This window comes from Callithrix jacchus, chromosome 5, assembly GCF_049354715.1.
Source record: "Callithrix jacchus isolate 240 chromosome 5, calJac240_pri, whole genome shotgun sequence".
In the NCBI taxonomy this organism is placed as follows: Eukaryota; Metazoa; Chordata; class Mammalia; order Primates; family Cebidae; genus Callithrix; species Callithrix jacchus.
This window is the reverse complement of record NC_133506.1, coordinates 109,079,906-109,102,966: the sequence shown is the minus strand read 5'-3', so window position 1 is coordinate 109,102,966 and position 23,061 is coordinate 109,079,906. Positions and strand designations below refer to the sequence as shown.

The 23,061-nt window shown below is 44.4% G+C and overlaps 1 protein-coding gene and 2 long non-coding RNA genes across 22 annotated transcripts in view; 1 reads left to right on the top strand and 2 right to left on the bottom strand.

The window, feature by feature from the left end:
• LOC128932151 (uncharacterized) overlaps nucleotides 1-20,276 on the bottom strand; it is a 51,221-nt gene extending 30,945 nt beyond the window's left edge. The window contains exons 1-2 of the long non-coding RNA XR_008481630.2: nucleotides 19,974-20,276; nucleotides 1,468-1,558 (exon numbers count right to left, since the gene is read on the bottom strand). This is a non-coding gene — a long non-coding RNA (uncharacterized LOC128932151). The remainder of the gene's footprint in view (nucleotides 1-1,467; nucleotides 1,559-19,973) is intronic.
• Nucleotides 15,375-18,267, bottom strand: LOC128932150 (uncharacterized). 2 transcript variants are annotated; one of them, XR_008481629.2, is made up of 3 exons: nucleotides 17,696-18,267; nucleotides 17,262-17,405; nucleotides 15,375-16,964 (listed from the first exon to the last, which is right to left on the bottom strand). It is a non-coding gene; the product is annotated as an uncharacterized LOC128932150 (long non-coding RNA). The 2 variants fall into 2 exon arrangements; XR_008481628.2 differs by lacking the exon at nucleotides 17,262-17,405.
• The window catches only part of MSI2 (musashi RNA binding protein 2), a 431,033-nt gene continuing 426,434 nt past the window's right edge, over nucleotides 18,463-23,061 (top strand). For 15 of the 19 annotated variants that reach the window (XR_013535850.1, XR_013535849.1, XM_035303297.3 and 12 more), the window contains exons 1-4: nucleotides 18,463-18,701; nucleotides 18,995-19,035; nucleotides 19,361-19,442; nucleotides 20,155-20,239. Coding sequence is in view for 13 of the 19 variants with exons in the window: in XM_035303297.3 (XP_035159188.1) it covers nucleotides 18,640-18,701; nucleotides 18,995-19,035; nucleotides 19,361-19,442; nucleotides 20,155-20,239 (270 nt within the window). In the remaining 6 variants the exon portion in view is untranslated. Of the gene's footprint in view, nucleotides 18,702-18,994; nucleotides 19,036-19,357; nucleotides 19,443-20,154; nucleotides 20,240-21,852; nucleotides 21,931-23,061 lie in introns of those variants that run through there. The other 4 variants (XM_078374117.1, XM_078374116.1, XM_078374118.1 and 1 more) reach the window with 2 other exon arrangements.

Below are 23,061 nucleotides of genomic sequence, written 5' to 3'. Positions count from 1 at the left end.
ATCCCGACATGCCCCAGATACCTTTCTGATGTATCGTTCATCACTGCAGCGCTGCCTGTGGTTCTGCCTGCCTTCCCCTTCCTGGCAAAGCCTTGCAGCTGCTCTCCAGGCATTTACTTGGAAAACCACTTTCCTTTGCTCACAGGCTTCAGGGATTGGCCCTGAGGGACTTTACTGGAACTTTTGGTAATAAATTGCACCTACCTTGCACCTACCTGCAGAATCTTCCTGCCTTCGGCCCAATAGGTCTCTCCAGGCTCCCCACACATGCCCTAGCTCGCCTGCCCCTGGAAGGCCCTCCTTGCCAGCCGCCTCCAGCGCTGGTCCCTCTGGGAAGTCTTTCTGCCTCTCTTGTCATCACTCCAGGCTGCTGGTACCCTTTCCCCTGCCACTTCACCCCTCATCCTGTTTGATAGACACCTTTGCTCTGGCCTGATCTGTCTGTGGCTGTCCTCAGCATGGGCACAGGTGGCACACCTCTTCCTTCACCCCTGTTGCACCTAGTGCACTGTTTTCCATATAACAGGTGCTGGTTTGAATTGGGTTAAATCAAGATCATCTTCAGCTGCAGGCTCTGGAGCAGGTAAAGCAACCAAAGCCCTCCCAGTCACAGGACAATCTTGCTGCTGCTCCCACCCTTCTGGCAGCTCATGGTAGACCTCAGGGAATTGTAACCAACATCATCCTGTTGGTGACCTGAGACATCCAGGCACAGCCTGCTTCCCTGAAGGTCCAGCTTTGTCTTCTGATCCTGGCCACCTGCAAGGTCCCCTATGTGTCCCGGGTCCCTGTGTCTGAGCCACCACTTCCCAGTCCAACTCTGTGATGAGTTCTGACAGATGATGGGGAGTGGGTCACAAATGGGATCTAATTCATGCCTGGCTCACTGTGTGGTCAGCTCTTCACCCTCCGGTTGCAGCTCTCTTGCTAAAACAGTCTCTGGGGCCTGATTTTTTTGTGAACATGTGGATATTTGTGTGTTTCATTGCATTTCATTTAATTGCTTCTTTCTCTTTATTTCTAAGCATTTAAAATTCACTTATTCAACAAATGTCTTCTGGGCACTTACTTTGTGCCAGGCTTGTGCCGCAAATAAGACAAGCAAGGTCTCCTCTCTTGGGTGGGGGTGAGAAGCAGCAATTAGCAAGGAAACAGAAATTAGCACAATAATTTCAGAGTGAGAAGCACTAGAAAGAAGAAAAATCGAATAATGTGATAGAAACTGATTTGGGAATAGGCAGAAAATATTTTAGATTTTGGTGTTAAGCTTCTGTTCTCCCCAGGCTTTACGACAGTTGTTGAAGACAGAGGGAAACTTTTGTACATCAATGCGTCCACCTTGTAATTTAAATAATCGCCTCTTTAATAGGTCTCTTAGTTGATATTTGGATGTTGAGCTTTCTAAAAATAGAGCCGGTTTTTGGAAAAGAATTATAGAAATTTAAAGTTTATTCATTCAACGAATACCTGGTGATCTCCTACCACAGGTTGGCATTGTTCTAGGTGCTGGAGGTGAAACAGATGAAGTCTTGTTCCAGTGGAGTTTCCAGACAATTCTCTAGAAAGAAAGAAACAGGATAACTTCACATGGCGTTGGTGATATGCAGGAAATAAATAAAGCAATGGGTGGGGAGGCAGCTTTAGAGAGATTGATCAGAAAAGACCTTGGTGAGGAGGTGGTATTTGAACTAAGAGTTGAAGAAGGATAAAGATACGGAGAAAGGGGAACTCATACATTATTGGTGGGAATGTAAATTAACACAGCCTTTATAGAAAACAGTATGGAGATTTCTCAAAGAACTAAAACTAGAACTACCATTTGGTCCAGCAAACACGCTACTGGTAACCGTTAACAGTGTATACCCAAAGGAAAAGAAATCGGTATATCAAAAAGATACCCACATTCATATGTTTATTGTAGCACTATTCACAATAGCAAAGATATGGAATCAACTTAAGTGTCCATCAACAGAGGACTTGATAAAGAAAATGTGGTACATACACACGATAAAGCACTACTCAGTTAAAAAAACCAAATGTCTTCTAAGACATTACCCTAGGTGAAACAAGCCACAGACAGAAAGACAAACACTGCATATTTTCACTTACAAGTGGGAGCTCAATTATGTGTACATATGGATGTAGGGTGTGGAGTAACAGACAATGGAGGCTTGAAAGGGTGAGGGGCCAGGCATGGTGGCTCACGCCTGTAATCCCAGCACTTTGGGAGGCCGAGGTGGTGGATCCCCTGAGGTCAGGAGATCGAGACCAGCCTGCCAATATGATGAAACCCCATCTCTACTACAGATACAAAAATTAGCCGGGTGTGGTGGTGCACACCTGTAATCCCAGCTACTCGGGAGGCTGAAGCAGGAGAATTGCTTGAACCTGGGAGGCGGAGGTTGCAGTGAACCGAGATAACACCACTGCACTCCAGCCTGGGTGACAAGAGCTAAACTCAGTCTCAGAAAAAAAGAGAGAGAGGAAAAAATAAGGAAAGGGTGAGGGGATGGGGGAAGTGCATGATGAGCAATTACTTAATGGATACAATGGACTTGAGTGATGAATAACCTCAAAACTCTGACTTTACCACTATGAGATCTATGCATGTAACAAAATTACACATGTAACTCATACATTTACATACATAAACTAAAATTTTTTCTTAAGTTAGCAAACACTGGGCGTGGTGGCTCACACCTCTAATCCCAGCACTTTGGGAAGCTGAGGCCGGTTGATCACGAGGTCAGGAGTTTGAGACCAGCCTGGCCAAGATGGTGAAACCCTGTCTCTACTAAAAATAACAAAAATTAGCTGGGTGCAGTGGTGGGTCCCTGTAATCCCAGCTACTCAGGAGGCTGAGGCAAGAGAATCACTTGAACCAGGGAGGTGGAGGTTGCAGTGAGCCGAGATAGTGCCACTGCAGTCTAGCCTGGATGACAGATCAAGCATCCGTCTCAACAATAAAAATAAAAATAAAAAGGGTTAGCAAACAACTTTTTTAAAAGAAGGATAAGCAGATACCAACATAGTGAGTGGAGAAAGAACAACCCAGTCAAAAGGAACAAATGGCATACGCAAAGGGCTTGAAGAAGGAAATGGCTTGTTTGGTTTAAAAACTGATAGAGGCTGGGCGTGGTGACTCATGCCTATGCACTTTGGGAGGTTGAGCCAGGAAGATTTCTTGAGCCTAGGAGTTTGAGACCAGCCTGACAAAATTAGCTGGGCTTGGTGGCATACACCTATAGTCCCAGCTACTCAGGAGGCTGAGGTGGGAGGATCACCTGAGCCCAGGAGGTCAAGGCTGTGGTGAGCCGTGATCATGCTACTGTACTCCAGCCTGGATGACAGAGTAAGAACCGGTCTCTAAATAAATAAATAAATAAATAGAAATAAATGAGGCCGGGCACTGTGGTTCACGCCTGTAATCCTAACACTTTGGGAGGCTGAGGTGGGTGGATTGCCTGAGCTCAGGAGTTCAAGACCAGCCTGGGCAACCTGGTGAAACCCGTCTCTCCTAAAATACAAAAAATGAGCTGGGTGTGGCAGCGTGTGCCTGTAGTCCCAACTACTCGGGACGCTGAGGCAGGAGAATTGCTAGAGTCTAGGAGGCGGGGGTTGCAGCGAGCCAAGATCGTGCCAGTGCACTCCAGCTTGGGCAACAGAGCGAGACTCCGTCTCAAAAAAAAAAAAAAAAAAATCAATGAAAGAAATGATAGAGGCTGATTATATAATACGAGGTTGGAAAAGCAGGCCTAGAACACAACATCGAGTCTTTCAGGTGGCAGCAAGGGGCTTCAATGTAGTAGGAAGCCGTTGGAGGGATCTGACTTGCACCCCATAAAGACCTCTCTGGCTACTGTGAGGTAAACAGACATTTTGGTGGAGGTTCTAGAAGTCAAGGTAGAGGAAGAGCTAATCTATAAAGTGGATCACCTTTGTGCAAATTCAACCTATGAAAGAAGACAACGTACAAAAGATACATTGGAAGCGATCCAGACTTCCGGAAGCAGCCGGAAGGTGGGATCTCAAGTCCAGATGTTGAATGAGTTAGGCGATTGCATGGGGCAGATCCAGAAGCTGATGAGGGGCCCAGGATGCAGGTCGAGGAGACGAGATGAGCAAGCACATGCCATTCATTTTCATTCCCCCTATTTTGCTTGAGTCACCAGCTTGGTAAGGGGAGAGGTTCAACCATCTGCAAGTAATCCACATGCTTCTCCTAACCTGCCTACCCATCCACACCCCTACAAAAAAAAAAGCCAACCCCAGAGCTTGTACGCCTGCATTCTCCACAATCACTTCTTTGTATTACAGCTCTTGTCATCTTACATTATACATGAATAACTAATCAACCAAACACAAACCCACTGATGAAAAAAAACGCATGTTGGATCTAGATGTGAGCAGGGTAAAGAGTAATATTAATTTCACTGGCAAATAAAATGGGACCAAACATGTGGGATGTTAAGACAAGACTTGTGTTTCTGAATGCTTCTGGGAATTGAAACTCCAAGAATCAAGGGAAAGGGGACGAAGGTAGGTCATATTTGGAGGGCACTACCACCAATTCTTTTTTCTTCTGGTATGCATGTGACTATATGGAACACTGTCCTGGGTCAGGCCCACCGGTCATTTAAACCACGATGCTGTCTGCCTCACCCGGTCGAACAGTTCATATAATGATCTTCCACTAGTCCTTAATGGACATACAGGTGTTAGTCTAACGCACCAACCAATAGTGTGGTAGGCTGGAACAAAATCTTTTGCTCTTTGAAGGTCCGAAGTGAGTAGCACCAGGCTAGGTATGCAGTAGGTGCTCAATAAAGGTATCATTCACACACTTCCTAAGTGAAGTCTATCTCTTCCTTCATCATTTTCCTGAAAGATCTCTCTTGACCATGAAGGATGAACTCCTCATCTCCATATCCAGTGAGTGGTTTAGAAATGTTTTAGCCTTCCTCCTCCTTGAAGTCATAACGGCGCCTGACACTGCTGAGACACTTCAGTTGTCTTCTGACTCTGAACTTTTCTGATTCGAATCTTCTCTCCCTGATGGCCTCTCTACCCTGACCTCCAATGACTTATTTTCCTGTTTCTGCACTTGAAAGTCCATATTCCACAGGGACTCTGCTTTGCTGTCTTGTCACTCTTTATGAGAAATTAATTGTATCTCATTTCAAATCAATGCATGTATTTTTATCATCCTCTGTCACATTATAAGCAAAGTATCCGCTTATGGACCCGTCTGTCCAGCTAGACTTCAAGCTCCTCAAAAACAGATCCCTCGCTGTGTTTCTTTTTGTACCTGGCACGGAGCTGGGCACTCAGTGAATGCTCCATACACACCAGCCCAACTGACCCATCCTCAAATTATGCTCGGAAGTGGTAGATTGGGCAGAAATTACTGACCCCATTATACAGAGAGGGGACCCCAACACTCAGGAGGTTAAGTAAATATTAGGAACGTGATTCCTGCAACTGGCTACGGAGACTCCGTGTAATGATCTTTCTGGTATTGCCAATTGCAAAAGGACTGTAAAGCTAATAGAGATGCTGTCTAAATACCAATGTCCAATCCTTTCATGCTCTTCTGAGCAGACTTGAATTTTCCAGTGCCTCTCTTAAAATACAGCCCGCAGGACTGAGCATAAAACTGCATGTGGCCTGACCTGCCAGCACGCGCTGGGAGTATTGCTTCCCTCCTTCCACACTCTGCTGTGCTATTAATAGAGCCTCAGATTGCATTAGGGTTCTCAACAGCCTCCTTGCGCTGTAGGTTCACATCAAGCTGGTGATCAGCTAACCCCCCGGGTCTTTCTCATGAACGCCTTCTGTCAGGCCAGGCCTCCCCAGCAGCCACTTGGGCAATGAATGTTTTTGAATGCTCATGATTATTTGTGACTTAGACTAGAAGGTACAACACCAGATCATGCCCTCCTTTCTCATGTGGCATTTTGCTGAGCGGGTGATGGGGTCTTGGGGGTCCTTTTGAGAACCCAGAGGTGTGGCCAGCCACTGGGGGCCACCAGCATCATTGGACCCACAAAAGTAAGAGGATGATGGTGAAATTAATTTTCTGGTTCACTTCAAATTATTCTTATGTTCATCCCTACTCCTCTGGGATTAGGGTCCTTTCTCGGTCTTGTTCTAATGTTGGGGGTTTGTATGCACAGCCTCTGCTTCCTCCCACCCATGGACACAGACACAATCTGATTTCTCATGCCCTTTACAAACAGTAGTAGTATTTTTAGCATGAATATCTTGCTCAGAAATCGGCTGTACAGTCCATATCCCCTATTGTCTTCACATCTAATACTTTGCTTTTTTCCCTCTGTCTTTCTAGGCGTCAATACCACATTTGGCTAAATAGATTTGATTTTGACCTATTTGAATTGTCCCTTCACAGATGACAGTCCGTTCTCCCTCTCCTTCCTTCCCTTCAATTAATTTTTTTCAGTCACTTGGAATTAGCTGATGGGTAATTGTAGAAATTGCAACGTGGGCTACTGTGGTGGGTCTCAGTGTCAACTCCAGAAAACCTCTGAATCTGGAGGGCTCTGGTTTCAGAATCTGATAGTACCACCCTGAACTCTGGAATCTGGGGCTGTAACATAAGCCAACGCTTCTCTTTGCTCGGCCGGTAGAGGGAACTGAAATGTGGGGCACAAGAAGGCGTTTCCTCTGTTCGCCAGACGAGGGCGCTCATACCCACAGTCCTCCAAAATTGGGATTTCTGACCCAAGAGCAGATCTTGTCGGGTTGGGCTACTTGTAACCCAAACGTAGGATGGGATGACATTACAGCTGTTCTGCCGATTGTTGCTCTGACCGCCTCCTAGGCTGTGTAAATGGCCCAACGCAAAGACTTATTAAAAAGCAGGCCCCACGTTGCCCAAGCTCATGTGTGGCCTGTGGGTCTATGTGTTTGCTGCTGGCAAATTCGCGAGCAGATGGGACTCCGAGGCAAGGCGTGGAAGTGATGATGAGAACGTTGGAAGTTCACAGACATAACTTGTAGAGTGCGTGGGGCCGGGTGCACGGAGCCTGCATATCTGCAGCTATGATACTTAGATTTCGGTTTGGCAAGGCAGGTCACAGTGGAGAAGGGGCAAGTCGCAAGGGTGGTAGAGAGGCGGAAGGGAAGGTGACTGTGGCCCTGTGTCAACTGCTTCCAGGTGGAGTCGCAAGGTGTAACCATTTTCTTCTGGGGGCCGCGGCACCTTTCATCAAGACGAAGTTGGTGACTGGTTTAAAAAGAAGATGGAAAAAATTAAGCTCGAGAGGCCAAAGGAGAAAATGGTTTCCAGGTGGAAATGGCTTGACAGAATCGCTCTCTAGTGCTGCGACTGCAAACTCCGTGGAGCGTTCCAGGGGCCACTGTACTCCCACCCTTCCAGGCAGCACTGGGCGACAGCCAAGTCTGGGAGGCAAAGGACTCCCTAACTGCCAAGCAGTGAAGATGTTTAATAAAATATTTACCTACACGTTTGAGAATAATGATGACAGCATGACAAACTGGTGAAACAGCTTTAGGGTAGATGGGAGAGCAGCCCTGGGAAATTTTTAATGAGAATGGCCGCTTCCTGTTTAATACCCGAGACTTGTCTCTTGTGCCTACCATACCCACACTGATATCACAACCTATCTCCCATGATTGGGGAGGAGGCTCACCAGATTGGTCTACAGTGCCCCCTGCAGGAAGCTGCCACATGGAGAGGTTACAGCCAGCCTCACTCCCAACCCCAAGCTACTGCCTACCGTTTGCAACTCCTGAAGATTACAGCTTTCTGATCCCTGCCCCCACCACACCTAGAAGGGTCCTCTGTTGTGGTCATTCAATAAATGATATTTATTAATTAGGAATCTAGCTCGTTCTTTTTTTTTTTTTTTTTTTTTTTTTGAGACAGAGTCTCACTCTGTCACCCAGGCTGGAGTGCAGTGGCGTGGTCTCAGCTCACTGCAACCTCTGCCTCCCAGGTTCAAGCGATTCTCCTGCCTCAGCCTCCCAAGTAGCTGGAACTAGAGGCGTGTGCCACCACACTCAGCTAATTTTTATATTTTTAGTTGAGACGGGGTTTTGCTATGTTAGCCAGGCTGGTCTTGAACTCCAGACCTCGTGATCTGCCTGCCTCGGCCTCCCAAAGTGCTGGGATTATGGGCGTGAGCCATGGCGCCTGGCCGGAATCTAGCTCTTTCTTATTCATCTAGACTAATAGGTACCCTATGCCCTGCTTGGGTGTAATAATTTTGAGTTGGGAACAAGGAGGGAGGAGGGGATGAAAGGGAGTAAAACTTTTCAACCACCACACTAGATTTCAGCTATGCCCGACATGAAAATGGAAAGAGAAAATGGGGGAAAAAATTTGCTTAAACACACTTTAGGTTTGTTTTTGCCTCCATTTGGGAGCTCTTTGCATTTTCCTCCCCAATTTGGAAAAAGAAAAATGAAAGAAAACAAAATTCTCTATCATTTGAATAAAAGAGACCTTTATGTCTCTAAATATAAGACATCAAACAATGTTAGGAGTAAATAAATTATACATAAAGATACTTGTTAGATCAGTAAAGGCTGTTTGAAAAATATAATTTCTGTGTGAGGTGACTCACGCCTATAATCCCAGCACTTTGGGAAGCTGAGGCGAGGGAATCACCTGTGTCAGGAGTTTGAGACCAGCCTGACCAATATGGTGAAACCCCATTTCTACTAAAAATATAAAAATTAGCATATTCCTGTAATCCCAGCTACTCAGGAGGCTGAGGCAGGAGAACTGTTTGAAGCCGGGAGGTAGAGGTTGCAGTGAGCCAAGATAGTGCCATTGCACTCTAGCTGGGTGACAGAGCCAGACTGTCTCAAAAACAAACAAGCAAATAAAGATACCATCTTGGCTTTCCGACATCATACAGATCCAGAAGAAAGACCAACTTAGGATCTCTATGCACATGATTATTTCATATGTTTTAGGAAAAAAAATAACTAGTGTTGAATTTAAGAACATGCTCAGAAGTCGTGATTTTTGAGAAAGGAGGCTATTTATTTAAATCAATATAAAGGGCCCATTAGTTTGAGACATGTTAATTTATACTTGGTGAAATTTTCATGAAGGAAAAAAAACCCGTTTCCCTAAATGTTTCCTAGTAGAAACACGGCTTGCTTTTTTGGTGCAAAGTCTGCCACGGCTGTTTTTAAAAGTAAGGCTTATGAGACCGTGGGAGAGAGATAAGTAAACAGCCTCTTTAATAAGAGACGCGTCCGGCATGGCGGTGAAATGCAATACCAAAAAGTAAACAAAGAGCATCGTGTGAAAAAGAGCAAGTTGAAATGAACCTTGCTTTTCCTATTTGAAAAACATGCTCATGGTCGTTAGTAACTGAGTCAGACATCTAAATCGTATATATACTTTTCTATCTTGACAGTGACCTTTTATAAGTGTACAGTGGGGATAAGAAGATGAACAAAGACTTGCTGTAGAAAAAGCATTTCAGTTAATTGAACATGAAATGTGTTGCAATCTGATAATAATATGTGATCGCTTCTTTATATCTAATATGCAGTTCATTTGGTTGGAGTCTAACTAAAGCATTCAATAAATGTTAACATATGACTCCCCTTGCAAACCTACAAACTAAGCAGCTCTATTTTGGTGCATATTAAAGTATCTCTGTATTAGTTATCTATGCTATGTAACAAATTATCCCAAAACTTAGCAGCTTCAAACAACAAATATTATCTCAACATCAATCAGAAATGGCTTAGCTGGGAGGTTCTAATTCAAAGGCTCTAATGAGGTTGTAGTCAAGGCACTGGCCAGATTAACAATAATTTGAAGACTTGATGAGCACTGGCAGATCCACTCATAAGGTGTCTAACTCACAATCCCAGCAAGTTAGTTTGAGATGTTGACAGTAAACCTCAATTCTTTTCTACACTGGCCTCGCCACAGAGCCGCCTGAGCATCTTTATGACGTGGCAGCTGGCTTCCCCCAGAGCAAACAATCTATGAGACAAAGCAAGACGGAAGCTTCAATATCTTTTCATGAGCTCATCTCAGATTTCACCCACCATCACTTCCTTCACATTCTTTTCCTTAGAAGCCAGTTACTAAGTACAGCCCATACTCCAGGGGAAGGCAGTTCGACTCCACCTCTTGGAGGAGTCTAAAGAATTTGTGAACATATTTTAAAGCCACCACAATCCCCTATTTACATAAGGGCAGTTCAGAATGATGGTGGCTTACCTCCTCAAGGTCAACGAACTATTGGTAAGACTCCACATGGAGGGAAGCAGGCTTTGTTTATTATAGAGCAAAACAGAAAACCCACCTTCCTGAAATAACTACATCCAAATCCCAAATCTGCCTCTTTAAAATGTCCAAGATCTTCTAAAAGTGGCAGCATGCTTTCTGTCTGGAAATGGATGAGATGAACACAAGACTGGAAGGGTCAGCCTTTGATTTAAGAGTCAGGTTTCCTCTTAATCAGCTCTGGGATCCTGAGAACAAAAACACTTTTCTGAGGGATGGTTTCCTCCTTTGTGAAATAAGATGGGCTAGCCAAATGATTTCCAAATTTGGTGGCCTTTAAGGTCCTTTGGGGAATTAAAGACTCACTGATCTTGTGTTAAATCCACAATGTCCAGGAATCTGTACCACTGAAAAAGCTCCTCAGGACCCTGGTGGGCTGTTTTATAGACAGTAGGAACTACTGGGCTAGATGATTTCTCATGCTTGCACTTTTAACATTATTTTATTTATTTATTTTTGAGACTGAGTCTCTCTGTCATCCAGGCTGGAGTGCAGTGGCACAATTTTGGCAACCCACACCTCCTGAGTTCGAGCAATTCTCTTGCCTCAGCCTCCTAAGTAGCTGGGATTACAGGCACCTGCCACCATGGCTGGTTAATTTTTTTTTTTTTTTTTTTTTTTGTATTTTAGTAGAGACAGGGTTTCACCATGTTGGCCATGTTGGTCTCGAACTCCTGATCTCAAGTGATCTGCCCATCTCAGCCTCCCAAAGTGCTGGGATTACAGACATGAGCTATCATGCGCAGCCAACATTATTTTAACTTTTCCCATCAGACTGGGTATGCTTGTGTCTAAATTGTTCTCCATCTTCACTACAATCATGAGCAGAATTTTTAAAAAATATATGATACCTAGAGCCCTCCCTAGGCAAAATAAATCATTCTGGGGTGGAGCTCAGGCACCATCACTAGTTGTTTGCTTGTTTCCATCAGTACATTTAAAACTAACCATGTTCAACCTTGGCAGCACATTAGAATCACCTGGGGAGCTTAAAAGAAAGCCCACTGCCCAGCCTGTCCTTCACGTGAATTCAGTTACAATCTCATGGGCGAAACCAAGCATCAGCAATTTTTTTTTTTTGTTTGAGATACAGTTTCCCTCTTGTTGCCCAGCCTGGAGTGCAATGGCGCGGTCTTGGCTCACCGCAACCTCCCCTTCCCAGGTTCAAATGATTCTCCTGCCTCAGCTACCATGCCCGGCTAATTTTGAATTTTTAGTAGAGATGGGTTTTCTGCATGTTGGTCAGGCTGATCTCAAACTCCCGACCTCAGGTGATCTGCCTGCCTCGGCCTCCCAAACTGCTGGGATTACAGGTGTGAGCCAGCATGCCTGGTGCATCAGTATTTTTTAAAGTTCCCCAGGTGAGTACAACATACAGCCACACTGACCTGTATGTCACATTTGAGATAATTCTAATTCACCTATAAAGGATTATTCAGAAAAAAATCCCAAGATTTAGACGCTGCAGTACTCCAAGAAAAAAAATGCATTTAAAGTGAAAGATATTATAATTTTGAAATAAAAGATTTAAAAATTAAATGGAAGGAAGTTCCATTTCTGGCACTATGGCAGACTAAGTAACCTGAAAACCCTCCTATGATAAACCACATATAAAACTGGTCAGAATGTAGTCAATACCCATTTAAATGAGCTCTTGGAATAGTAAGCAAAGGTTCTCAGTGTCAGAAAGAAGAGAAAGATGATAGCATGGTATGCAGGTAAGTTGGGGTTAAGCCAGTCTTGGGCAGGTTTGCTGGTGTTGGGAACCTGAGGTTTGAGCATCAAAATAGGAAGGAGACTGCTTCAGGTCCATTGAAAGTTGGGAAATGGAACTGAGAATACCCATTATGCTGGAACCTCATAAAGTTAGACTCTCCTGTGTCACTAGAGAAATAATCACAGGAAAAAATAATCTCCCCAGTGTCACAAGAAAATGTGCCTGTCTTGGCATGGGTTGAGGGTGGGGAAAAAAGGGTTTTACTGAGAATTTGGGATTACAATGTGGTATGGTCCAGGAACCCTAAAGCTTTGAATGAATACAGAAATGCAGACCCAATGTCAAACTATACAATGCACATGGCTATAATCCTCCACAAGCAAGATGTAGCCGTCACAAAGATCCCAAAAACCTCAGGTAACAGAACTATCAGACAGGCTATAACATAAGTAAGCTTCAAATTATTAAAAACACAAAGGAACCTTTGAAACCAGGAGAAAATAACATAACGCTCTAAAAAGGATAAAGTTTAAATGGAACAAAATAGAATTTCTAGAAATGACAAATATAGCCACCAAAATGAAAAGCTCAGTGATGAGTTAAACAGCAGATTGGACAGACTTGAAGAAAGAACTGCAGATGGATCTGAGAAGATTGCTCAGGAAGCAGCAAAGACAAAGTGAAGGAAAGTCTGACAGATTCAGAGTATGCCGGATAGAAGGACAAGATGTGTTACACATTTCACATAAGCACCAGAAGACAATGAGAGGGAGACTTCATTTAGAATGCCAAGATTGTGCATGTACAATGAGTACCGAACCAGATAAGAAATTCATACTTGGACACAGCAGAGCAAAAATGCAGGAAGCCAAAGACAAGGAAAAAGCCTTAAAACCAGAGAGACAAGACAGATTACCACCCAAGGAATGACAATTAGACTCATAGCAAATGTTTCAGAAATAAAGAATAAGAAGACACTTCTTTGAATATACAAAAAAGTGCTGGGGTAAAATAACTGCCAATCTAGAGTATTACACCTAGAGAAATCATCATTCAGGAATGAGAGTGAAATATGACATGTTTGTATTAGTGGAGAGAGCATATTACTCACACAATCTCACTAAAAAACTATTAAAGGTTATGTTTCAGGGGAAAGGTCTATATCTAGAAGGAAATTGGTAAATATTGGCAAATCTAAATGATGAATTGGCTGCATATAAAATTACAATAGAGATTAAAATTAGGGGTATAAAAACTAGATGGATCTAAAATAACAAGCAACAATAAAACATAAGAGGAGAGGATGTAACTGCAGTTGAGTCATTCTTAGCTTACTGGATAGTTCTAGGGCATTTGATTTATTTTAGATCACATGAACAGGTTAAAATTTTAATAACCGAAAGAGTATAAGTAGAATTACAACTTCTGGCTAGGTGCAGTGGCTCACGCCTATAATACTAACACTTTGGGAGGCCAAGGCAGGTGAAACAATTGAGGTCAGGAGTTCAAGACCAGCCTGGTCAACATGGTGAAACCCCATCTCTACTAAAAATACAAAAATTAGCTGGGCGTGGTGGTGGGTGCCTGTAATCCCAGCTGCTTGGATGCACCTAATAACAAAGTCTTAAAATACACAAAGCAAAAAGTATAAGAAGTAGAAAATGCACAATTACAGTGGGAAATTTTAACCGTTCTTTTTCATGTGCCTGACAACATACTTTTAAAAACAGCAAAGTTTTTGAGAATACAGGATAAACTGGAAAATCTAGTCATATAGAAATTTTAATGTACTTCTATAAAAAGCAATAGGTCAAGCAGACAAAATATTCATAAGGCTACAGGAAATCTAGATAATATAATTAATAAGTCTGATCTAATAGACCCATATAAAATGCTATACTTAAACATTAAGGCATATACATTCTTTTAAAAACTATATAAAATATTTATAAAAATTGACTGCACCAAAGCAAATTTTAATAAATAACAAAGAATCTGCTTCATATAGATCACCTTATTTAACCTTAATTCAGTTAAGTTAGACATTAATAACTAAAGAATAACCTCAAATACCCCTCAAATACACCTGTATTGATTCACGGATCAAGGAAGAACTCATATCTGAAATATGATTTGTTTTTGTTTGAAACAGGATCTTGCTCTGTCATCCAGGCTGGAGTAGCGACGTGATCATGGGTCACTACAGCCTCAACTTCCCAGGGTCAAGTGATTCTCCCACTTCAGCCTCCTGAGTAGCTGGGCCTATAGGTGCATGTTACCACACTTGGCTAGTTTCTAGAAAAGTTTTCTTTTGCAGAGAAGGGGCCTGACTATGTTGTTTAGGCTGGTCTCAAACTCCTGGGGTCAAGTGATCCTCCCACCTTGGCTTCCCAAAGTGCTGGGATTATAGGCATGAGCCATTGCGCCCAGCCTAAAATCTAAACATTTTTTTCTAACCTCAATGATAACAAAAAGTCTATATATCTTGTGAAATATAGCTTGAGTGGTACTTAAAGTGAAATCTATAATCTTAAATGTTAAAATCAGAAAACAGATGGCTAAAAATTAATTACCTAAGGCACCAATTCAAAAAAAAAAGCAACAGAATAAATCCAAAAAGAGCAGAAGCAGAAGGAACACTATATGATATATATTAATGTTACATTATGTATTATATTCTCATATATAATAGTATATAATATATTCTACTGTGCCACATATAAGAATATCATATATGATAATGTATAAAGACAAAAATTGCTAGAGCAGAAAAAGAAACAAAACCGAAGTCTGGGTCTTTGAAAACAGTAACAGAAAGTAGAAAGAAAACACTAACAAAAAAAAAAAAAAAAAAATCTCTGGCACAACTGATCCAGATAAGAAAAGATACATATAAAATGATATTTGGAATGAAAAAATAAACATTATGGATAGATACAGCAGAGATTAAAATACATTAAGAGATAACTATGAACAGCATTTTGTCAACATATTTGAAAACCTAGATGGTATGGATAATTTCCTTGAAAAATATAGTGTATAAAAATAGATTCAAGAAGAAAACAGAAAACCTGAGGAGATCTATAAGCATTAAAGAAATGGAATCAGTAGTTAAAAATCAACCCACGAAATGTCTATCCCAGACCCAGACAATTTACCGGCAAGTTCTACCAAACATTCAAGGAACACACAATTCCAATCTTATACACACTGTGTTCCAGAAAATGAAAAAAGAAGGAAAATTTACCAGTTCATTTTAGGAGATCAGTATAAGCAGACAAAAAACTGTTGCCAGTTTGACTTGTGAACAAAAACACAAAAAGAATCCTAGAATGAAAATAATGTTGACCATCATTCATTCATTCATCCATTTATTCAGTCAATCATTATTGAGCATCAACCGTGCTCGAGCAGGCAGTGTGTGGTACATGGAGAGCAGAAAGGTCCAGGAGCTTATGGCTTAGAGGAGATGGGCAATAAAGCAAATGATCATACAGAGTAAATACACAGAGTATGTTATTTACGGTATGTTATTTACACAGTTACAGTAGGGTAACTGCATATCAAGGGGCATTCGACCCTGTCACAGAGGTCTGGGAAAGATTTCCAGGCACGTAAGTGGAGTAACGGTGGATGTGGAGAGACTGTTTTGTAGGCTGTTGCAGGGACTCAGGTGGGAGATCTGGGATGCAGTAGCAAGAAAGATGGATTTGAGCTCGGGCTGCCTTTAGAAAGGCTAAGTGGAGACGCTGAATAGGAAATTGGCCAGAGCCTGGAACTCTTCAGGAAAGATGGGGCTGGAGATTTCAATTTGAGTGGCATCAACATGTGTTTAAACCCATCCTGGAAGATTGAGTTTGAAGAAGGAATTGTCCAACATGGTCTTGGGCTGTTGAGACTTTTTAAGAGGGTTGAGGAATGATACTGTGCTGCTTGAATTCACCTGATGCAGGGGCTACATTGAGTAAACGAGAAAAAAATGCATAAAATAATAATAATAATGAGCTATTACAAATAATGTAGTGCAAAAGGGCAGCAAGAGGGACTTTTTTTGGACAATCAAATTGTTCTGCATCTTGATTGCGGTGGTGGTTACATGACTCTATGCATATGTCAAAAACTCATAGAATTACAGTCCAAAAAGGGTAAATGTTACTGCATATAAATTAAAACTAAATGAGTAAAAACAATGTAGTAATAGAGACTTACAATCTAGTTCTTGCTCAGCCACTGACTTTGTAACTGCAGCACTAGCCCCCTCTAGATTTTGAATCAGTTCTGTGTCAGCCTGTGGAGGTCTATACCAGAGAAGGGCCCCCAACTCTTGCCTTTCGAGGGACAGAATAAACATGTAGGCAGCAGAGGCCAAATGGCACTGGACTGATGGCCAGAAGCTCGGGGTGGGGTGTAGCCTGGTGAGTTTGGTACCTCTGAGACCCTGATGTAAAATGAGGGGATTAGATTAGGAAAGGCCTTTCTACCTAGGATGGCCTGTGTTTCTACCGTAAAAATTCCAAACACAATACAATTAGTTCTGTTGTCTGCATTTTGTTGAGAATAATCACTCATAATAAACAATCATCATAACAACTAACTATTCCAGACTTGAGACCCCAGATGATTTGGGAAGGAGCTTGGAATGACAGGAAACGTGAGGGAGCACCTTCTCAGTATGATTATATTGAGTAGTAATTGATGATAAACACTCCTCAGGTTTACAGTGAAAAAGGAACTTTTACAACATTGGTTCACTTCAGCCTCTCACCTTCACCCCATCAATCCTGTCAAGGAGGAATTACTACAATTTAGGGAACAGGGAGATTGAGAGTCTGGTCACTCAAGGCTATGGCTGGCGTTCAGATTTTCCAAGTATTCCATTTTTCCAAAACCCACAGTGGATTTGGTTCAGTTTTGGTGTTGAGTGTATTCCTTTGTCTCCCAATCCTATGAAAATTAATGAAAAAGTGTTATTTGGGCATCAATTCATGCCTAACATTAATCTCAGTATTTGATGACCCACAACTTTTTTACCCCTCATGCCATATTAACTAAGTTTATTGCAATAATTTAAAACAATATGGATAATTGTATCCATATCGTTTATAAATTGAAACCAGTCGGAATTTTGCCAGCCTGGAATCTTCTGGAGAAATGTGCGATGTCTTTGGAAGGCTATAGAAATCATCTTTTTGGAGTTTTCAGTGCACAAAGGTATGAAACCAGCATTTAATAAGCACCTACTGTATGCCAGAACCGTGCTGCACAATACTGCTGCTCCTAAGGTGGGGGTGATTGTGAAGCCTTCTGCCACCCCAGCTACCTCCGCAGTTCGTGAGGGGTCTTGGGCTATTTCAGTATCATGCATTTTATTATCCTGGCATACGGCTGGGTAATTCGAGAAATAAAAAAATATAACGAACGGATTACACAGGGGTTTCCTGAAATAACCACCCATCCCAGCCATCCCAGAGACACTCCAAAAGTACTTCTCATTATATACAAACATTTGCTTTGAACCTCAATCATGTGACCTTGACCCCTATAACCTATCATATTATATTGTTACAACACTCTATGATTAACGCGGAAACCCTTTCTTCGGCACTTTCTCGCCACTGGAATCGCGTCAGTTTCTCAAAGTTCCAAAATAACCTTTCCCGGGCACGGATTGGTACCTCTGCTGGGGAAGGGCGGGGAGCCGCGCAAGACGTGCCGGTGTGGAGCGAGAGCCAGAGAGAACTTCCAGCGCAAAAGGAAAATAAAACTTGTGGCTGGTGTTTGTGCAGGAGGGTCTCCGCCATCCTTAAGTCCCTCGATCCTGGGGGGTCTCGGGGGCCGCCAGAGTAGCGCCGGAGTATGGGTTTGCTCCCGACGTCCTTGACCTAAATTTCTGAGCGGTGGCTGGAAACAGGGCGCAGCGCAGGGCGGGCGGCTGGTGCCATCCCTGGATCTCGGCTGCAGGGGCCGGCAAACTTGAATAGAGAGGGCGAACTAGAGAGGGTGGGGGGGGGCGTCTTCACCCCGGTCCGGTTGAGGAGCCGCAGCAAGCTCCCCGCGCCTCCCCTCCCCCGATCCACCCGCCCCCCGCAGCCCATGTGATCCAGGGAAGTCGGGGTGCGCTCCCTGTCGCCCTGCGCCCGGCCGGCCCGGAGGCGGGGTCCCCTCGGCCCGCGGGGTTCGCGCGCCACCCGTGTGGGTCTGGCCGCGGGGGGCCGAGTGTGCGCGCGCGGGCAGGCGGGGGCCGCACGGGGGTGCGTGACGTCACCGGCATTGGTTACACGACGTTCTAGAACTCCGCCCCACGTGCGCCGGGGAGGAGGGGGAGGAGGAGGAGGAGATGGGGGTGGGGAGGAGGAGGGGGAGAGGTGGGGATGGGCCGGGGGGGCGGGGACGGGGGGTGTGCGAGGCAGCGGGGCTGAGCTAAGCCGAGCCCACGTGTGACGGCTCTCGCCGCTGCCCCGGCTCCGCCGCTCGCAGAGAGATTCGGAGGAGCCCGGGCGGGGGGGAGGAGGAGGGGGAGGAGGGAGCGGAGATCTCGGGGCTCGGAGCCGGCCGCCGCTCCGCTCCGATCGCTGTGGGGCTCGGTTTTTTGGGGGTGGGGGGGCGGGGGGGCTCAGATATGGAGGCAAATGGGAGCCAAGGCACCTCGGGCAGCGCCAACGACTCCCAGCACGACCCCGGGTAAGTTTCCAGCCGCTGCCCACCGCGCCGCCTCGGGCTCGCTCTCCTTGCAGCGGCGGGGACGGCGGTGCGCGCAGCCGGGCATCTCCCGCGCCCCCCCGCTCCTCCCGCGCGCCCCCCCCGTGGAAGTTACACACCTTTGGATTGCATTTCGCCGTCACCTTCTCCCCCACCCCACCTCCCGGCTCTCGCTCGCTCGCTCCCCCCCGCTTTCCTTTTAGCTTTTGTAAGTTACACGTCAAAATGGCCGATCTGACATCGGTGCTCACTTCTGTTATGTTTTCTCCCTCTAGTAAAATGTTTATCGGTGGACTAAGCTGGCAGACCTCACCAGGTAAGGGAGGGAGGGGGGGACGCCTGGGTCCCCCCCTTCTAGGCTTCTTTATTGCTCTTTGTTATCCCGGTGTAGGAGCCACCCCCCCCGCCATTGGCTCCCACTTCTCCTGTGCAAGGTTATTTTTTTTAAATAGCAAATCCTTTCTGAGCCCTCTACGCGACCTCTGTTGCCGATTTCCCCCGCGTGTGCAAAAAATGAAAAAACAAAACAGAATAGCAACAGAAAACTACTTTTGGATTTTGTCCTTGGTCAAAATTTGCATTGCTTTTTTTCCCACACCTTCTTTCCCCCCCCCCCACCATCTCTCTCTTTCTCTCTACAGATAGCCTTAGAGACTATTTTAGCAAATTTGGAGAAATTAGAGAATGTATGGTCATGAGAGATCCCACTACGAAACGCTCCAGGTAAACCATTGCCTTCTGGATTTTGTCTTTATTTTAGAACAAAGTTTAAGTTTTATTTTTGGAGGTGTCTTCGGAAGTAGCTAAGCGGATTAGAATGGGGCTCAGGCGCGTGGCTGATCTCGAACGGCGCTCTCTACCACCCCCACCGCCCCCCAGTCACCCTAGAGGTTATTGTTAATTGGAGCTGAACTCTGGATACAGAGATACCCATCTCTCTGCTTTAAGTCATTTTCCCGTCGCTTCTTTTTCTCTGTTTAAAATGACATTCAGCTTCATTTACTTTTCACAGTTTTTTTTTTTCAGTCTTAATGTATGTTTCCCCACACTCCCAGCTCCCCTAACTCTTAAGTTCCCTCTTAGAAAGATGGTGGTGAATCTCTTCTAAGTGCCGGGCTTTCTTCGGAATAAAACAAAGCGTTAAGAAAGGGAAGAGGAGGAGGAGAGGAAACTGAGGTGGCCAAAGAGTGGAGGCACCAGCATTTTCCAAGTTACCTCCACCCGCCCTGCCCCCGTTCCACCTCCCCCACTAACCTGGCTGCTTTTTCTTGCGAGGTGGAGGGCTGTAGGCAGGAGGCGAATTGGAGGAGGGAAGTGGGGTGGGGGTGCGTGGGGGCAACTTTTGGTCTTCATTCAGCCGTTGGTCTCACTCCTTGTTGCTTTCAGTGGTGTCACATTTTCTTATTTGTTTTTCTCCCTCTTTGTCTCCTTTCAGAGGCTTCGGTTTCGTCACGTTCGCAGACCCAGCAAGTGTAGATAAAGTATTAGGTCAGCCCCACCATGAGTTAGATTCCAAGACGGTAGGTTGCTTTTTGTTGTTGTTGTTCGCCCCTTTTCAGGAACGATCTGGGCATTGACAGCCCCATTTAAAGGGACAGCGCCTTCTTTTGCTTCTGTGCTAGAACTGGGTAGTTTTAAACTGAGCTAGTGAGTTGGCTCAAAAGTTTGCTGCTGTGGCTGGCCTTGGGGTTTTCTTTTTAGAGCCTGTCCCAATGCCGCTTCAGATGCTGCCAAGGTTAGGCTTGGGGAGGAGGGGGTTCGGCTCCGGGAGAGTCTGCCTTTCCGGCCTGGGGACTGTGCAGAGAAACTCCACCAGAGAGCAAATGCAACTTTTCTTTGTCAGCCAAGCCCCAGCACGCGTTACCAACTGTGGCTGTGGGGATCGGTTTTGAGAAGGCACAGCCGCTTCGTGGCCGAGGGGGACAGCAGTGGGAAGGAGGGGAGAGGGCGCTAATTACAGGTCCAGGCAACAGGTTCCTCTTGCGGCACTTGGGATTTGGAAGGTGGTTTGGGAAGGGAAGGGGACGCTGGCAGAGCTGAGCTGGGTGGGCATCCACTGGGGTGACTCCAGATGGCGTGAAATCTAAAACTGATAAGGCCTGGGGGTTTCAAAGTGATTTTTTTTCCTTCTTTTTCTTTCTCAGATCCTTTCATTTGAGTGTGAGTACTTTTGTACATTAGAAGTTTTAAAAATTGAGAGTAGAAGGGGGAAAAGTTTCCAGGCAGAGGTCAGAAGGGAAAGGGAAGAGTGTCTGTATATAACAATACATTTAATGGGAGGGGGAGTTTGCAGTGTTTTATTTAGCCCCTGTGTGGGCTTCCTGCCTCTCCTCCCTTCCCTTTATGTCTACCAGAGTTTCCCCATGGCTTTTATTAATATATATCTGCCCGAAGCAGAGGCCTTAAGATGACAGTGGGCTGTAGTGCTGGGTTGCAGGAACTTCACTCCTCTGTGTTGCCGTAGCGGGACAAGGCCAGAGATGGGGTTCTACCTCCATCCGCTGCTTATGAACCGGAACAGTTGTTACCTCTGGGTCTCAATTTCCTCTTCTGTAAAAGAAGTGGACCCAGGTGATCTTTCAAGTCCCTTTTGGCTTTAACACTGAATGGAAGAGAAGGAAAGAAAAGAAGAATCCTGGTAACCTTCGGTGCACTTGAATTGATTTTGCAAATTCACCCTCTTTCTCTGATCAAAGAGATCAGGTGTGCATGCCTTCTCCCAAGAAAGAAACCCACCTACACTCTTAGTTGCTTTATTAATTGTACTGGACTTGTCACAGCTTGCATGCAGCCCAGCCTTTTTGTACTTTTAGGTAATTTAATTTCAGAAATCATTTGTAGGATGATAGAGGATGTCTGAAGAGTTTTTCTCTCCTTGATTTCTTGGCTAGACATTTCAAAAAGCTAGTGAAATTAAAGAGGAAAATCTTTTCAAGGCAAATTTGGGAATTTATCATCCACCCCCTCTTGCTACCTGGGTGGGAGAAACAGTATTTGGTTTCTGTGCTGGCTGGTGGGTCCTATTCCTCTGTATGTGGGCAAAGCCTGCAGTTTCCCTCCCTATTGTTTGTAGACGTGTTTTGGTCACTATTATTTAGTGTAACCTAGCTTTTGACTTTGTTTCAACGTTCAGTGCAGGAGGCAGAAGCGGTTGGTTTATTGACATGGAAACGAGGATCTTGTTTACTGTTACCTTAAAAGCTTTGTTTAGGTAACGGCCATTCACATCCAAATTAGTACCCTAGTCTTTTCCTAGAGGACTTGTAGATACAGTAAGTAGAGCTGTACCTAACTAACTAATGTTTTAATTTTTGGTAGTTTTCTTTTTTGTTTTTTTTTTTTAAAATAGTTGCCAGGGATGTGCAAAAGGTTGGGATTTGCCATGCTTGACCCTTCCTCTCCTTCAGCGTGCAAAGTTTGCACACTGAGGACTCGGATCGTGATACAATGCACTGATACGGCCACACAACATCCAGGAGTTCTGAATTGGCTTTTTCATTTTGCGATTTAAATTTTTTATTTTTTAATACTTCACTTTCTTCATTGCACCAGACTTCTTCCAGCTCCTGGCACCTCCCTCGACATCCCCCACACCTGTTACCCCATAAACAAGGTGATTTCTGATTGTAATCGTGTGCCGGTCAACTAAAAAAAAATCCCCTGGGGAGTGTTTATGATAAGACACTTCTGTCTTACGTTTGGTCAACAGAATGGAAAATCCACACCTGTTGTATTTCTCTCTTAGACAAGCGCTAGTCAGCGCTGGACACACCTGTAGATACAGTAATGTTAATCTTTACGAAAGGGTAGTTTTCTAGATCAGAGATTTTTGTCTCCTTTAGTTTTTGAAAAGTAATCTCTCATTTCTCAGGTGATGGTTAAAGGTAGGAAACACAATGCAGATTTCATGAGGTCTTTAAGCCACCGTAATAACAGCAGTAAATCCTCGTGTGTCTTTCTGGCTGGGACCTTAGGTGATGTAAGTCAAGGAACAAATGAACTATCCTTGTTTCCCACCCCCGCCTTCACCTCCATACTTTCCTCCAAGGCATTACTCTTTCTTTTCCCCTCTCTTAGGGCAGAAGTGAAAACATAGCTCAGATTTACTTTTTAAAAGGAAACAATTTAAATATGAAAGCCAAAGTCTAGAAATAAATAACTAGTAGCAACGTTTATATACTACTCTCTGTGTTACATTTTTGCCCAAAGATCTGTGGCATTTAGAAATGGAATGAAAACTCACAATGGGGCTGTTTTCAAATTTCTTTCCTCTTCTTTTCATCTACGCAGTCACTTTTTTCCTGCCTCACATCAGCCTGCTAGATTCACATGCTTCCGGGAG